Genomic DNA, 16,528 nt, shown 5'->3' with positions numbered 1-16,528 from the left:
CAGTCCAGCCTTTTTTGCTGTAATTTGGGAAATGTAGTCGCATTTTAAAATCAGGACATCAACTCCCAGAATGCAAAGCAAAAAACCTGGACTGGAGGGGCTACCTGGGAAACCTAAGAGCTCTCAGATGTGTAGAGTTTGAGCTGGCTGGTTTTTGTTCCACTGTCATTTTCCCTTTTATTTTCTATATGGATGTCCTGATAACCCTCGTTTCCCTGTTTGTACAATGTAAATACCCAACCATGACCCCCGTTTTTCAGATTTTGTTTATCCCTGCTCACTCATCATTCATGTTCTCCTTGGCGCTTTTCCACCTTAATGTCACTTGCTGTGTGCCCTGACACTCTACAACCAGTGACTAGGTGCCACTGGAATGACTGCATCGAGGACAGACTTCTGCCCCTATGAAACCTGACGAGCTTTGTTCCTGGAGGAAGAGATTTCGCCTGCTGGAGGACCAGATGTAATGAATTTAAGGGAACAAGATGAATCCTTGAGGCCCTTATTAAATTAGAACACCTTGGTCTTCTAACCACAGTTTTGAATCAGTGTCGGCAGATTCCGACAAGACTGAATCTTTGGGTTTGATACAAACATCATATCAAGCGAGTACCCATAGATCCCGATGTACTTTTGAGTACCTTTGTCTGTCAGAACAAGCATTTGCAAGAAAATAGGTCTCGCGCTTGTTTGAGTTAGAGCTATTAGCGTTGTAAATTCCTAACTGGACTTTTCTTGCCACTTAAATTGAAAATGAAAAGTAAAACAGTTGACGTAAATGAGCCAATTTAAAGCGCCATGGCTGCCATAAGCTGGAGCGAGGAGAGACACAACAAGAAAAAGAAGTTTGCTCGCAGTCAAATCAATTGAAATTGTGCAGTTATCCACGTAACAGGGGCAGTCTCCAAGGCGGTAAGAAAAACCGCCCCAAGGAGGGACAAACAAAGCATTTACCAATGATAAAGAATTTTTGAAGGGCAAACCCACGAATGAGTGAAAGTGATGGGTGTATGGTGGGCGTGGTTAAAAGCCCACAATGCTTACTGCAGGTCAAACTGCTTGCATGCTCGACCTAAAGAATGAGAGAACACAAGTCTATATAAGAAAAGCAATAATTAGAAAGGCAAAAGGCAGTACAGGCGTTCCTGTAGAGCCAGCAATCTGAGGTTTAGAAAAGAAAGGGAGTATAGAAAATTTGCTATACATTGATACTGCATGTGCTGTGTTTAACATGTCACACTTCCATAGTTTGGGACTCATTTTAGCAACCTCCGAAGAATGTAAAGTGATGTTTGTCTATCTGGGTTTCAAAGTCAAAAACTTTGAAATAATGCAGATGTCAGAAGGAATAGTTTAATTTATGGACCCACCCTTACCAGTTTATATTGCCCAGATGTTGAACAGTGTCTCAGAGTAATGAAAAAATACCAAAGGAAATAATATGATTATATTACAACAATGATCCATCTGAATAGAGGACCAATGCACATTTCAGAAATTACTATGCAAAGAACACCCCTTTGCAGATGTTGGATTCGCCCGTAACTGACAGACAATTTGGTGCAAGAAACGTTAAGCGTGTAAAGAATGTTTTCAGCAGCTGCCAAGTGCAGAAACTGTCTAAAGAAAATAGCTCATGTATTCTCCCTCACCTGTATTCTGTGTTCAAGCCAGCGACCACTGTTCGACTTAAGTCGGGTTTCGACAACTGAAAGCGCAAGCACTCTCATGAAATGTTAAAGGGCATACAGGTGCGCTATCAAAGATGCAGAATTAGAGTAAGTGAGGAAAAAATAATCACATAAATACTGGACTGATATCCTGGAGCTACATGTTGTGAGACACAGAACGCCATCAGGTGAAGAGTGACGTGGCATACAGGAGGTACACTGAATAAGGTAGGAGAAAATGAAGGAATGAATGCTAACCACCAGGGCAGAAATGACGTTTTAGTTGAATTTTAAACTGTTTTTCACAGAGCCCAATAAAATAAACGGAAATGCAAAAGAGGTCATAGGTGTTTTATTCCTTTAACTGCCTGCAATAAATATACGAAGATATTAGGATCCATAGCTACAATGTCTGCGCATTGCTCTGGGTTATTTCAGAACAGCAGTGCTCTGTTTAATTACTTTATTTATTTTTAAATCTGCTACGGGGGGCAGATTGGGGCTAATTCCCCCAAACTTCACAGATCAATGGGCCGGAGAGACTTTTGAGCCTGCCACATCTTATTCGTTTTCTTAAGGCAAAAAAAAAAAAAAATGCTTGGTTGTGGTGGATTTTCTGCCCCCTAGTGGTGCAGACTGGGAGTAAAACTTCCCAAACTGCCTCTGTTTTGGGGAGGCAAGGCAAAAGACTATTGGGGCTTTAGGGATGAAGGTTGAGCTCAATGCCTGGGTGGATACCTGCTATGTCCACCAAACACTAAGGAAAACAAAAGCAGCCTGTGCCTACTGGTGACGTCTGTTTTCACTTTTGTCACTGACATCAATATTCTTTTTATTGGACAAACCGGTTAAACCGGTTAAATCTCTCGCAATTGAACTACAAAACTAATGCAGTGGCCATGAACATTTCATTTACTGTTATTTAAGTGATTAAACCTTTGTGTTAGACATCAGATAGTATCATTTATTTTTCCTAGATCTTCTCAGTTTTAACATTAAACATATGGCAATTGCACATATCGAGCATCAACCATTCCGTGCACTGGATTTTGAACCTCAGGACGGAAGAGGTATAATTCACTGAAACTAGTCTTGCTTTAAACAGGAAATGTTGCATACTCATGAAAAAGTATATCATGAAGATAAATAATGGGCTACTAAAACGACTGCCTGAATAGGTGCTTTAGAAATAAAAATAAAACACCCTATAATAATTAATACTACCCACTATTAAGAGCAAGGTTTGGCTCACCAAATTGTAAAAACTAAGACTCACCCCACAAACACACCAACGCTCACCTTGAATGAAGTTGATGAACATCTCCAGATCCCGGATCTGCGTTTTCAGCTGATCTACTAACTGCTCTTTCACTCTTGCTGGATTCACAATCTGTGCAATGGCTGCGTCTACACGGTGCCTTAGCTCCTCTGGAGACAGTGATCCAATATCCTCATTGAGATTCATATCAAGTTTCTTGATCAACTCATCTATGACCACCTGAAGAACACAAAACATGAAACAGCTGTTTAAGAAAAGAAAAAAAAAAAAAAGACGAATACTTCATCTTCAAAATTGCTTCTTGAACAATCTTTAGGTCTGACTGACACAGCAATGGCAAGGCTGGAGTCCATTTTTATGCATATTACGTCCACTAGTGAATTAATTGCCCTGAACATGGGGATGATATCTGTAGCACGGATTTCGAAATATAAAGTATTATTTATCCGACATTCACAGTTCTTACCCATCATAGATTAAAAAAAGCCATAACTAAACTATCAAACTCAGTTCTTGGAAAGGTAAACAAATGATAGATCTGAGGTAACAATATACTAAATAAAGAAATAAAATCTAGAAATCTACAGATTGGTTAGGCAGTTCATGCAAAAGAATCTTAACACAACTTCAACTTGTGTTTTAATTCAGCCATGATAGAACAAAACGATCTACATCTTCTTTCCTATGAATAATTCCAATGCCTCCCTATTTGCACATTATATGTTCAAGACCTCACCCATTGCTGACTTCTGACACATCACAATTCGCCAACAATAAAAATACTGGAATTCACTGCAGTACGGATAATGAACAGCTCCCAGACCACGTTAGAGGTAGGTGTGTGTAGAGGTGTGTAGAGGTGTGTGTGTGTGTAACTCAGAATGTTATCTACTTCACAGAGACTAGCTCGTTTGAATGAATAAATTTATATAAGGACTTACTCATGACCAGAAACATTAACAAAAGGTTACACTCATGATTGTGTTACTATCACCAGGTAGCACTTCAATCCAGGTAACAACCCGAACACATCGCGGATTACCAAAATACATTACATAAAAAAACAGAACACACAAGGAAGGAGTTGGCCCTAAATATAGTTAACATATCAAATGTTTCTTTATCCATTCATATATAGGACACAAAGGACTCACATGAAAGCCCCTTGGCCTATGTCTTTAGGTTAGTCAGGTTAAAAGCAGTGCAAAATACACTTACATAAAGAAAATAAGTCTCAAAGTACTGAAATAATCAGTTAATGTGCATTAAAAAAACAGTGTAATTTTGCCTGTTCTTTGGGGATCAGTTTTCATAGTTAAGACATTTGTAAACACAGGGAGGGTTTATATTTAAAAAACAGAAAAACATCAGACCAGGTTGGCACAGCCAGACGTAGTGGATTTGCCAATGCTTGTGCAAATGTTGTCACGCTATGTGCTTTGTATGCCAGTGCCCTGAACCAACTGATGGGCTCAACTGAGGAATCTTGAATGCCAGGTGACCGGTAACATTATTAGACTGAAAGAAGTGGAATCCTTCTAGAGAGATGAGACTAACACTTGCATAAAAAAAAAACCGGAGTGATTTGAGATGCTTGACAATATGAAAAAGAGCACTCATGTCCAGGTACTAGGTGTACCTGTTGAGATTCAAACAAATGATCTCTCTGGATGTGCAGCTCAGGTGTTGACTGATAGCAGGAGTTTTAGAATTCTGCTAGTATGTAAGGAGTTTTGAAGGTGTATTGGTGCTCCCCAAGACCAGCCAAGATATCCTGGTGGAGCAGAGATAGTAATGCCACATTTGACAGAAACAGAAAATACATTTTACGTGCTGCCATTCAGAAGAAAACTGATATTATGTGAAAACCACTTTTTTCCTATTTCTCCCGAACTAACCCCTGGCACATTAGTCAGAGACAGTAATCATGGACGTAATAAACACATGGGTTGCAAAGGGGTTGGCATCATCTGTGGGACATCAGATACCACTGAGAGTAAACTTCGAGGGGAAAAAAAGTTATCGGTCTCAAGTGGATTCAACAAAATCTTTTTTGCAGGGTCTGGGTTCAGAGACTGCTTCTCTGTAAATTAAATATTTGGGGCTTCCTCAAGAGTACGGATGGCGGAATGGAAATTTTCTGTTGGTGCGTAGATTTAAATTTTCTTAATACTGATGGGTGTTGTGGTCTATTTGCTCTCTGCTGTCTCCTTCCCTCTTGGTGCAAATGATAGAAGTTTCAGGGGTGCACTAAGGAATTAGCTATTTGGTCAATGATATTATTAGTGACTATTTGACTTTAATTGATTTATTTTGATTGTGTCCTTTTTTCTGTGACGGAAGAAAGTCGGTTCTCTATCACCATCAGTTGGCCTTAATATAGGAGAGCTGTGTGTGTATATATTTAAATTATGACTTAATCTTAACTGTGATTGTAGATCAACTAGAGTTTCAGGAATATGTCCAATTAGGTGAATTTTAAGGCAACTTTAGTTTTAGCCATTTTATTTCGAAGTGTTTAATGGAGGAGACTATGGTTAAACTGAGAATGCAAGGCAGGAATTTAAAATCTATGCTTTAAACTACAAAAATCAGTGAGCAGCTAACCAAACTAAACACATGCAAGCACCTGATTTCTATTAAGCTCCACCCACCAAATAAGTACCATACTGTTTTACCTTTGCATGATCAGGCAGAAACCCCACACACAAAGAAAGCGAGAGTAACAGATACTTCGACCAAGTTGCCACAGTCAGTGCCGCTGTATGTTCAGATCTGTAGCATAAACAGTCACAGAACACAAGATAGCACATTACCATTGTCGTTGCCTCATTTTAAGAGGGGTTTTATGTGATGTGAAAAATACAGCTCCAAAACCTTAACTTGAGATTGTTCAAGATTTGGTGGATTTAAATCAAAAACTACGAAGTTATAGACAAACATTGATTTCTAAACTGCCTTTATGGGTAACATCTTATCTATATATTATCAGTATATTTTACACATACCCTAGCTGTAACAGCATTATGCATACAATGCAAAACCTTGGTACATTTTGCCACATTGGATAGAATCAAACCCTCAGTCCCCAGACATGCAATGTTCATGACATGAACCAGGACAACCAAGATGGGAATCACAAACGACACCAGTGACTTCACAGATGAGCATATCGCTGTTACACCCATATGCATTTGTATGGGCACAGGCAAGTGCATGACTCAGCAACAGTGGGAGTGTGGAGACAGGAGAGCTGCGACAGGTTTAGAGACACATTTTTGACAAGTCTGTGCATGCCCCAGTTTCGACAAAGCAGTTAAAGTTAGATGTGGGTGTCTCAAAAGGTACCACTTGAACTTGCTGAACTGCTGGAGGAGGCATTGGGGGGTAAACTACAGTGACAGTGTGAAAGAGCATGTGGATGAAAAAAGACAGAGTCCCATAGATTGGAGCAAGGAAGGTAAAAAGTGGATTGGTGGAGAAAGATGTGAGAATTTCCTAAGAAGAGTCAGGCTATGTGGGACTGTTGCAGGACGATGCATGATGTATTTGAGGGCTTAAGAGAAATCTGACTAGGAATCAAGGTGAAGTCCTGCAGAGCTTCTGAGGAATAAGATGACCGATGTGGAGAAACAGCAGTAATGATTCCTGGGCAGTAGGCCCATTTTTTTCTATCAGTCTTCACTTTAACTCACAGACTCCCATCCTTTACTTCAATGCTCTTCTCTGTTTCCAGCTTATAGGCCATCACCCATTGTTTCCCTATTGGGTTCATTTCAAGCTTTAATTTGATCTAGTCAGATTAATAAAGCAGAAGAGCTGCGTGGCAAGTCTTCAGCTAATGGATCAGATAAATATGTACAAGATTAGCTATACAAGAAGCTCCTACCATACATGTTTGAAAGGTCATAGGATCCAAAATATGGTTAGTTTTGAAGACCTATGCACGTTAACTGTATGTAATTTGCCAAAAGGTGTGTGAACACTCCTGAGGACTTAGGACTCACCCATCAATATTTTCCTGGTTTTCTGCTCTGGTTGTCTTATAATGATAACTAAGCAGATATTCAATGTATAAGTTACAAATACCCAAATCTTTCAGTCTACTTTTTCTAGTGGTTGGTCTCCCATTACTAAATGCCATTAAGGTCTGCTTTTCCCACTTTTTTGCCTGCCACATCATATTGTCCATCACTCAAGCGTCATTACTATTTAAGCATGTGGTGTGCATAGATTAATATGGGAAATGCTTCTTTGGGACTACAACGTTTTCCATTTGGAACAGATACAAAGCTCATCACCCTATATAGCGGCAGCATGTCTTTAAGGAATTTAAAGATAGAAGAGAAACAAAATAAAATCCAGCTTGCCTTTGCCAATGCTCATTTTGTCGGGCTTTTTTGTGCTTTTTGTACAACTCCTTTTTTTTAATTTTTTTAAGAGCTGCCAGACTCTCCACAATAAAAACAAGGAACATGGCTTAAATGAAAAAAAGATTTCATGGCCTTACAAAAGCCCATATTTGCATTGTGGTGCCCGATACTAAAGGAAACTACTCTGTGTGGATGTGCTTTGCTTAAGAGTAAAATGCCATTACTCAGAGTGAACTTAGCAAATGACTGAGTTTGACTGATTTTCTGCCCCATGAGGTATGCTGTTGTGGACAGAAGAAAATGAATGACAACAGGCCAATGGATGAAGAGGGCTGGCTGACAGCTAATATAAAAATGTATATCAAATATATACCATTTTAATAAATCAAAAGGTCTTGGCTAACACCAAGTCTGAAACACAGACTCCTGCTTCCGGTATGACTCCACAGAATTGTTCTAAGTAAAATATGCACATGAAATTATTGTCAGGAAATGAAGAGCAGCAGCCCTCACCCGTTGTCTCTCCATAACAATAGACTGGGGTACGGAGTCATAACTCCCCTCCTGGTATGCAAATGTCTCCAAGTCATCTAGCTGGGTTTTCAGTTGCACAATGAGATCCCGCTGAGTCTCCCGCTGAACCTCAATCCGCTCTCTCTTCTCCCGCTCACTCTGAGAAGAAAAAAAAATACCCAAATGTTAACACAAGAAAACAAATGTGTTAGTAGTGGGTGTTGCAAACTATCATTTTGACGTACCACTACATTTCAAGTCACCTTCCTCGTGAGAACATTAGTTAGAGTCAATCTCAAGAACACAAGGTATCAAATAATACATCCATGTTTAACAAGAAGTAAACCAACCCGGCAGCAGTAGTACTAGTTGTTGAAAAATATTCTTGTTTGGATGCTGCTGACAAACTAATGCCATTAGCTTTGTAGTTTCTCCTTGAGGACACAACAATGCCAATTTATACTGAGCTCTGACTTATGGTCACAATTAAGGATCCAGCTTCTGGTGATGGCTTGTGATTCACCAAACTTTACCCACTCAGGTGCAAGCAGCGTAAATACTCAGCTAAAACTCATTTTGACACAAATGACATGTTAAATGATGCATTTACCTGAGACCATAACGAAAATCCAATTAGAGGAGGTTGTATCCAGTGCAGAAAATGTTGGTTCCAATAGAGGTGGTCAGTGGCACATACAGATCAAAGTATGACAAGAAAATAAAGCACTGACTGTAAGCATAATGTCTGCAAACCACAGCAGGGTTAAAGGTACAGTGAAAAACTGCTTGTCAACTCGAAATACTGTTTTTATTCTTGAGAAGCTCCAATGTTAAGGAAAAACGACCAGAGGTGATGGTAATTTCAGTGGCAAAGAAATGTGCACTTACATATACAGGGGTGTGGAATTTAATAAAATATCTACTTGTCTGTTGAACAAGTTGCTTTACAAATCTGCTTGTCCTGTTAAAACAAAAAAGACAAAAAATGTCCTTATGGCTGCAACCTCATTATATAGGAGCTCCGATTACAGCCTCTCTGATGATGCCAGGACTCATAATATAGTAGAGTTTCAATACTAGCAATTCCCTTAGGAGCACATTTATTATGAAATCACAAAGCATAGCAAGTCACCGTGATGCGCTGCATGATAGTGAAAGGGCAGGAATGCGCTGTATTTAAAACTGTATGGCGCATTCCTGTCTTTTCCCTGTACTGGTGCACAATGTGCAGCTGCCTATCGCCAATGCAGACAACCTTACACTATGGTGCAAGGTTTCTTGCGTTGTAAGCAGGATTGTTTTTGTGCAGGAGGGGCACCTTCCAGCAAAAAATAAATAAATAAAACAAAATCCCGAGAAGCATATTCCTCTTTCTACACGTGCTACAGAATGCCCGCCCACGCAATCCTCCCACCCACCAAACCATGGGGCATTGGATTTTGACTCATTCCCAGGTCTACTAGTGATAGGTAAATTTGGGAATGGACCAAAATCTATGGGTGGATTCGTGAGAACACCCATGCAACACCTTCCCAAGGCAGAGTATGCAACAAAGCGACTTACACTGCTATGCGATGTTACATCAGATTTATTAATCTATGCAAGGTCAATCTAACATAAGTTGCATCACTCTTGCACCCAGTTGCGTGGCGAAAGGGTGACAACTCTTTTAGAAATATGGCCCTTATTTTGCCACGTTTCTGCAGAACTACAAACTGGGGCTGGAAGGCATAGTAAGCAATAGTTCCAGGGCTGGAATGCCCTTTTGAGTCTGTGCAAACTACTAGCTTGCATGTTTTAGGGGTTTTCACCAGTTCTTCTGTAATCTTTTCCCATACTGAGAAAGGCTGGAAACTTAGTCCTGAAAAGGGAAGAAGTAAAACCTCTTCCAGGGTTTGGTGGGGGAAAAGGCGAGTGGTTGGAAGCAAAGTGAACTTGTAAATGCTCAACATTTTTATGCATGAGCGAATCTATGCAAATATTTTCTAAAAGTATTATTTCCTGGCCTACTTCTGTAAATTCATGTGAATTAATGAAAGCTGTCAATCTACGCTAATGAATGGATATATACCATAGGTGCACTTTTGTGACTGTCTTTAAGAATTGGGTCCCTAATTAGGTCTGGTGTTAACCAAGACCTTTTGTTTTTATTACATTTTGCCCCCCAATCTGTCACCTGGCTTCACTGTGAGTGACAGCATTCTGTTCTTTCACAAGGAGCATATCAGCACATAAAGTGGTTTTGGCAGTGCCAGGGACTACTGCGGCAATGTGGGGTTGAGACCAAAAAATATTTTTGCCAATATTTGTTACAATGGTGAGGGCTCAACAGCTCCTACAACAATAAAGTTTTACAAAAACCATGTCAAAACAAGACTTGCGTTTACAAAACCAAAAGGATGACTACCAATATCAGACCTACTGGCTTTGCAAATGGATGTTTATTTTCATATTTCCCATAATCTTGTTGAAACTTATTTTCCATTATGACTACCTTTTGGAAATACTAGCACGTATTTACACATTTTACTAGAAATGGCATCTACAATTTCACAGAAGTTTGTTTAGGAGAATGATTTTTTTTTTTTCGGGTTGCATTTATTTATTTTTTTAAACATTTTATCTCGAAAAAAAGAACCATCCATCTTGCTTTCAAGCGTCTGCAAATATTTGCATCTTCTCAGAGAGCATAATACGCAGCTCATAGTGGTAAACTTTGCAGACGTGTGTACATATTTTTATGCTGGAACCTATGTCAGTAGTGCAGTCCCACGTTTACAACATTTCATTAGAGCGCTCACCCTAATAAAAGCTCTGTGTTAATGAACCATAAATACTAGTTTGAACATTAAAATATGGACACAAATACAACCTAAACTGCAGACAGTCCCCTTCCCTAATCTATAATGGGGTACTGTACACTAGCAGCCAAGCGGTTTGTGCTGCAGGGGGTGTGGCCTACTTGTCCCAAGGACAAAATAAACATGAAAACTTGTCCTCCTTGACCCCAAACAATATGTCCTGGGTATCGGGCTAAAGGAATTCCAAATCCCTGCATATATATATATATATATATATATGCTTTCAGATGCCAAGAGACCCTATCCAAAACACCTGGGTTATACTGCACTGAAGTGTAGAGGTGACCCTCTTTGAACTTCCTAGTGACAGCCCAAGTTCTCCTATGCCCTGTACCTGGACATCTGGGAAGGGTCAAGTACAGAAAGATTATCCATGTAATCTACAAGTAGCAACATATTGGCACAATAAAAATGTATCATCACATCCCCTCAATGACCAATCACAGACAATTCAACGTGCCTCAGTTTCCTATAACTTCTAATTACAGGCATCCAAACAGAGAAACCGCTGCACTGACTGGCATATAAATCTGGGCATTTCATCAAACAATGCTGCTGGAAATTCTGAACAACCACTCTGAGCTGCATCTGTTCTCACAGTGTTATGGCTGGTTGATGTTTGGCATGGTGAAAATGAGAATCTTACGGGGGCATTCAGGTTTAAACCTCAAACATGACCTTATTCGCCATTGAACTTTCCTGCATACTCCGCCCATACACAAAGTGAAAATACAGAAGTTAGAGATATATTCAGAGACACAGAATAGAAATAGAGGTGACAATATGTAAGGCATGAAAAGGAACTTGGAATATATCATCTACCAGCCTCAAAGAAGGTGAATGGCTGTGATAAGAAGAGCATGTTAGGAAAGATTTAGATGGTCAGAAAAGGCAGCCTATGTGACCACCCCATTCATGTCAATGGTTGAAATATCACCTTGAGCAATGTGGCCAGTTTTTGAGACTGCCTCCTCAAAAAGATAAAGGAAGGCTGAGGTACTTTCGGAGAAGACCAACGTGATACATAGTGTAAACAGAACGACCTTCTGAGGAGAAGTTAAGAAACTAAAGTGTGGTTCTTGGAGACAATCTGGTGGGAAAATCAGGTAATTCCACTTTCTACAGACAGGTACTCCACTAACAGGAAAGCGCTGTCCTTAAGGGCAACTGAAGGTACAACCCGAGACTCCAATGATATCATTAGGAAACATATGACAAAAGAGTAAATACACATAAATCATTCCAGCAAAAGAGGTTGGAATAAATCAGTAATTTAGTTAAACCGAGATGAAACACTCCTGAAAAGTCAAGGGTGAAAGGTTCACACGTATAAAACGGTTTCATACAAATGATCTAAACGGTTTAAGATTGCAGATTTTCAGAACTATGATAACTTGCAATTTATAGTTACAGCCAGAATTTGATTTCGCTCAAGAAGAACAAAACACAAGGTTGTAGACATCCATTCAATACGAAATATTCCACAAGGGATTCCCACCATATCCCTATGGTGACTTACCAAATCCTCCTGTTGTAAAGCATGTAAAAAGGAGAAAAAAATTAAGATTATTTTACTTGATGAAAACTTTAAAACAAATTAGTCGAACAGTGTTTTGAAAAAAACAGTCAAATAGAAATACACAAAACACCATTAATCAAACAAACAAGAGTTGGATCTCCATGCCGGTTTCTACAATGAATGAGTACAGGCATGATTTCTTTTTTCAAAACCAAGACTCCTACAGAGCTTCCTAAACTATCCGCTAAATCTTCTACCTAGTTTTCTCACCAAATTTCAAGCTATGGTCAAAAGGTTTCTATGGGAAGGGGGCTTTCCCAGGCTGTCATTTGCAAAATCTGTGCGGTTCCCACTCCATAGTCTGGGAATCCCAGATTTAAAATGAGATTATTGGGTAATCCCAATAAAAGACTGGCTTTTCTGTGACAAGTGCGATTCTGCGATGAGACCAGAGTTTAGCTTACTGGAGGGTCCCAGTCTGCACTCCATTCTGTATGGTTTCCAAATTCCTCACACTTTGCCAGTGATCACCAGGTTACTTATACTAGATTAGCGGGATGCCCTAGAACACTCCAGGTGTCTTGGAAGCACAACAAAAGAAATTCCTGTATGGCAAGGGACGTGGCTCCCCCTAAGTGAGGAAGCTGGCAGGGGATTTTATAGGAATACCGAGCCTGGGGACATATGGAAGTCAGCACATATGAAATGTTTTGAGTGGCTGTCAGGTGAATTCTTCAAAACACAATGTTTAGATACCTGCAGGTGAAATTAGCCTAAATACAGCAAATTTTTCGTTTTTTTCAAACAACACAAATGAGAAAAAAGGGCTGCAGAAAACGTTTTTTCCCCTGAACATGGCCTCAAAGGGTTTGCGGTGCTAAAATCACCATCTTCCCAGCTTTCAGGAACAGACAGCTTGAATCAGAAAACCCAATTTATCAACACAATTTTGGCATTTTACTGGGACATACCCCATTTTTATTATTTTTTGGGGCTTTCAGCCTCCTCCCAGTTAGTGACAGAAATGGGTGTGAAACCAAGGCTGGATCCCAGACAGCTAAACATGTCTGAAAAGTAGATGAAATTCTGAATTCAGGAAGGGGTAATTTGTATAGATCCTACAAGGGGTTCCTACAGAAAATAACAGCTGAAATAAAAAAATATTGAAATTGAGGTTAAAAAAACAGCCATTTTTCTCTACGTTTTACTCTTTTTCCTGCGATGTCAGATTTTTTAAAGCAACATACCGTTACATCTGCAGACTCTTCTAATTGCGGGGATATATAGGCCCTGTAGGTTCATCAAGAACCCTAGGTACCCAGAGCCAATAAATGAGCTGCACCTTGCAATGGGTTTTCATTCTATACCGGGTATACAGCAATTCATTTGCTGAAATATAAAGAGTGAAAAATAGGTATCAATAAAACCTTTGTATTTCCAAAATGGTCACAAGATAAGGTGTTGAGAAGCAGTGGTTATTTGCACATCTCTGAATTCTGGGGTGACCATAATAGCATGTGAATTACAGGGCATTTCTCAAATAGATGCATTTTTTACACACTGTCTTACATTTGGAAGGAAAAAATGTAGAGAAAGACGAGGGGCAATAACACTTGTTTTGCTATTCTGTGTTCCCCCAAGTCTCCCAATAAAAATGGGACCTCACTTGTGTGGGTAGGCCTAGCACCCGTGACAGGAAATGCCTCAAAACACAACATGGACACATCACATTTTCCCAAAGAAAACAGAGCTGTTTTTTGCAAAGTGCCTAGCTGTGGATTTTGGCTTCTAGCTCAGCCAGCACCTAGGGAAACCTAGCAAACCTGCGCATCTTTGAAAAATAGACACCTAGGGGAATCCAAGAATGGGTGACTTGTGGGGCTCTCACCAGGTTATGTTACCCAGAATCCTTTGCAAACCTCAAACTTTTGCCCAAAATACACTTTTTCATCACATTGCGGTGACAAAGTTCTGGAATCTAAGAAGAGGAGCCAAAAATGTCCTTTCACCCAGCGTTCCCCCAAGTCTCCCGATAAAAATGGTACCTCAATTGTGTGCGTAAGCCTGGAGCTCACGACAGAAAATGCCCCAAAACACTATCTGGACACATCAAAATTATCAAATACAAAACTACCTGTTTCGGCAGGGGGGAGGGCACCTGCGTTTTTGGTCCTGGACTCAACAGCCATCTAAGGAATCCTACCAAACCCAGACATTTCTGAAAACTAGACACCCAAGGGAATCGAGGGAGGTGTGACTTGCATGGATCCCCCAATGTTTTCTTACCCAGAATCCTCAGTAAACCTCAAATTTAGCCAAAACAAAATATATATATTTTTTCCCCCCACATTTCTGTGTGGGACAAATTTCCTACCACCCAACGTTCCCCTCAGTCTACCGGTAAAAATTATACCTCACTTGTGTAGGTGAGCCAAGTGCCTGTGACGGGGAAGAGCCAAAAACATGTCAAAATTGAGGGGGAACGAAAGTGGGTCCAAAAGGGCAGTTTGAAAAAAAAAAAATGTTTAGGCTGTCAAGTGCAGCAGACTTTTTAATCGGTTTAGATGAGAATGTTGGGTGGTAGGAATTTTGTGGATTCCTGCAGATTATGGAAGGTTCCATCACAAAAATGTGGGAAAATTGTGCGATTTCCAGCAAAGGTGGAGGTTTGCAGGGCACAGCGGGTAAGAACATGGTGCGGGGTGCATGTGAAGCACACCACCCTGGAATCAACCAGATGTTTAGTTTTCAGATGTGTCTAGGTCTTGTGGATTTTTCTACATGGCAGCGTCCCAAAGTAAAAAAACTGCAGCCCTCACGACTCCAAGTGGGACAATTTTGAGAGTTACCCAGCTCTCATGGCCCAAATGTTAAACCAAAACCCCAAATAATCAAATGTTCTCTTGCTTGCCGTGGGATAAGATGTTTAAATGTGCGGGGGTGAGCTGAAAGGCTGTTACCCCCTTCAGTTGGGGTGGGGGCATAACCAGGCCCATATTGGTTGGTAGCCACCACCCCACTATTTTATTTTTTTTCCTGGGTATCGGGCTGAAGGAATTCCAAACTCCTGCATATATCATGCCTCTGCCAGCCCCCTTCTCCCGAGCGGAAGAGAAATGCTAAGCATTTCTCTTCAGCATCACGCTGAAAGCATGCTTCCAGCGTGATGGGAGGGGACCTCTGATGAGGTTAGCACGCAATTGCGTGCTGATGTCATCAGACGTCAAGGGTGGAGGTGGGGATGGTGGTGCGGTGGGGGTGGAGAGGAAGCGATCCCCTTCCAGCCCTGACCTTGGGGGTGGGGGGCCCTCGGGGGAAGCACTAGCGCCTCCCCTGAGGGCCGGTAGCTGGACTTAATGGTTAAGTCCGTGGCGCCTTAGAGGCGCAGCCACGGACGTAGCCATTACGTCCATGGCGTCTAAAGGGTTAAGGAGCAGGACTAAAGCTAATTTGTATATGGCTGGGAACGGTTTGAGAAGGCATGGAGGGCAAAACATTAACTGTGATGCAGTCCTCAGTAACTACCAGTGGCTGAAATTAATACAGACATTCAAGACATCACGTTTGTTTTCGTCTGTGCTACACTCTAAGTGCAACGGGTCTGCCTGTGCTCACTGTGCACCCCTACTAAGGAGGCCAAGTAGGCCACAACAGGTCTGGGGTTCCTTGTATTCTTATTTAGGGAGGGTCTAATCTGGCACGTCCAGGACAGACTGTTCCCTTTGGAGCAGAACCAAAGCTCATCTGCAAATGACTGGTTCCTGTCTGAGGTAGAATGGGGGGTTAAACACACACACACACCAAACACACACCAAACACACACCAAACACTCCCACCCCCAAAATGGATAGGATGTGGGCCCAGCTAATTACCAATGGCTATGATAAATATATGCATTCCAACCATCACTTTTTCTTTTACGAGCTTCATGCTCTGCATATCATTCATTCAATGGTGGGCGACTGTTCAGCCTTAAAGGGAATAAATCGCAGGTAGTGTGAACGTGCACACTCTAGGCATCCTTCACAGATCAAAGCCCTCAATGTGCAATATCTCTGAACTTTATGGGGCTCTCCCTCCACGACGTAGAGCAGGATGCAAGCACACCTAGGTACAGAAGAGGGAAAGGTGCTTCTGGTTGTGAGGGCGGGTACATGCTGCTGTCTCGCAGTACAACCTGCTAAACGAGAGCATAAATGTGCAAACGTGAAACAGCAATAAATCATTTACGTAGGCAATTATGGATTATTATAATCGACAACTGCGGCATAGGTCATTTACCACCTGTTATTTATAGTATGTTTTTCTGTTGC

The 16,528-nt window shown here is 40.9% G+C and overlaps 1 protein-coding gene across 1 annotated transcript in view; it reads right to left on the bottom strand.

The window, feature by feature from the left end:
* RUNDC1 (RUN domain containing 1) overlaps positions 1–16,528 on the bottom strand; it is a 72,879-nt gene that overhangs the window by 33,008 nt on the left and 23,343 nt on the right. Inside the window, exons 2-3 of the mRNA XM_069237755.1 lie at positions 7,836–7,994; positions 2,970–3,168 (exon numbers count right to left, since the gene is read on the bottom strand). Of these exons, the coding sequence (XP_069093856.1) occupies positions 2,970–3,168; positions 7,836–7,994 (358 nt within the window). The remainder of the gene's footprint in view (positions 1–2,969; positions 3,169–7,835; positions 7,995–16,528) is intronic.

This window comes from Pleurodeles waltl, chromosome 6 (assembly GCF_031143425.1).
Source record: "Pleurodeles waltl isolate 20211129_DDA chromosome 6, aPleWal1.hap1.20221129, whole genome shotgun sequence".
NCBI lineage: Eukaryota > Metazoa > Chordata > Amphibia > Caudata > Salamandridae > Pleurodeles > Pleurodeles waltl.
The sequence above is the reverse complement of the archived record's forward strand: the minus strand, read 5'-3'. Positions and strand labels throughout refer to the sequence as shown.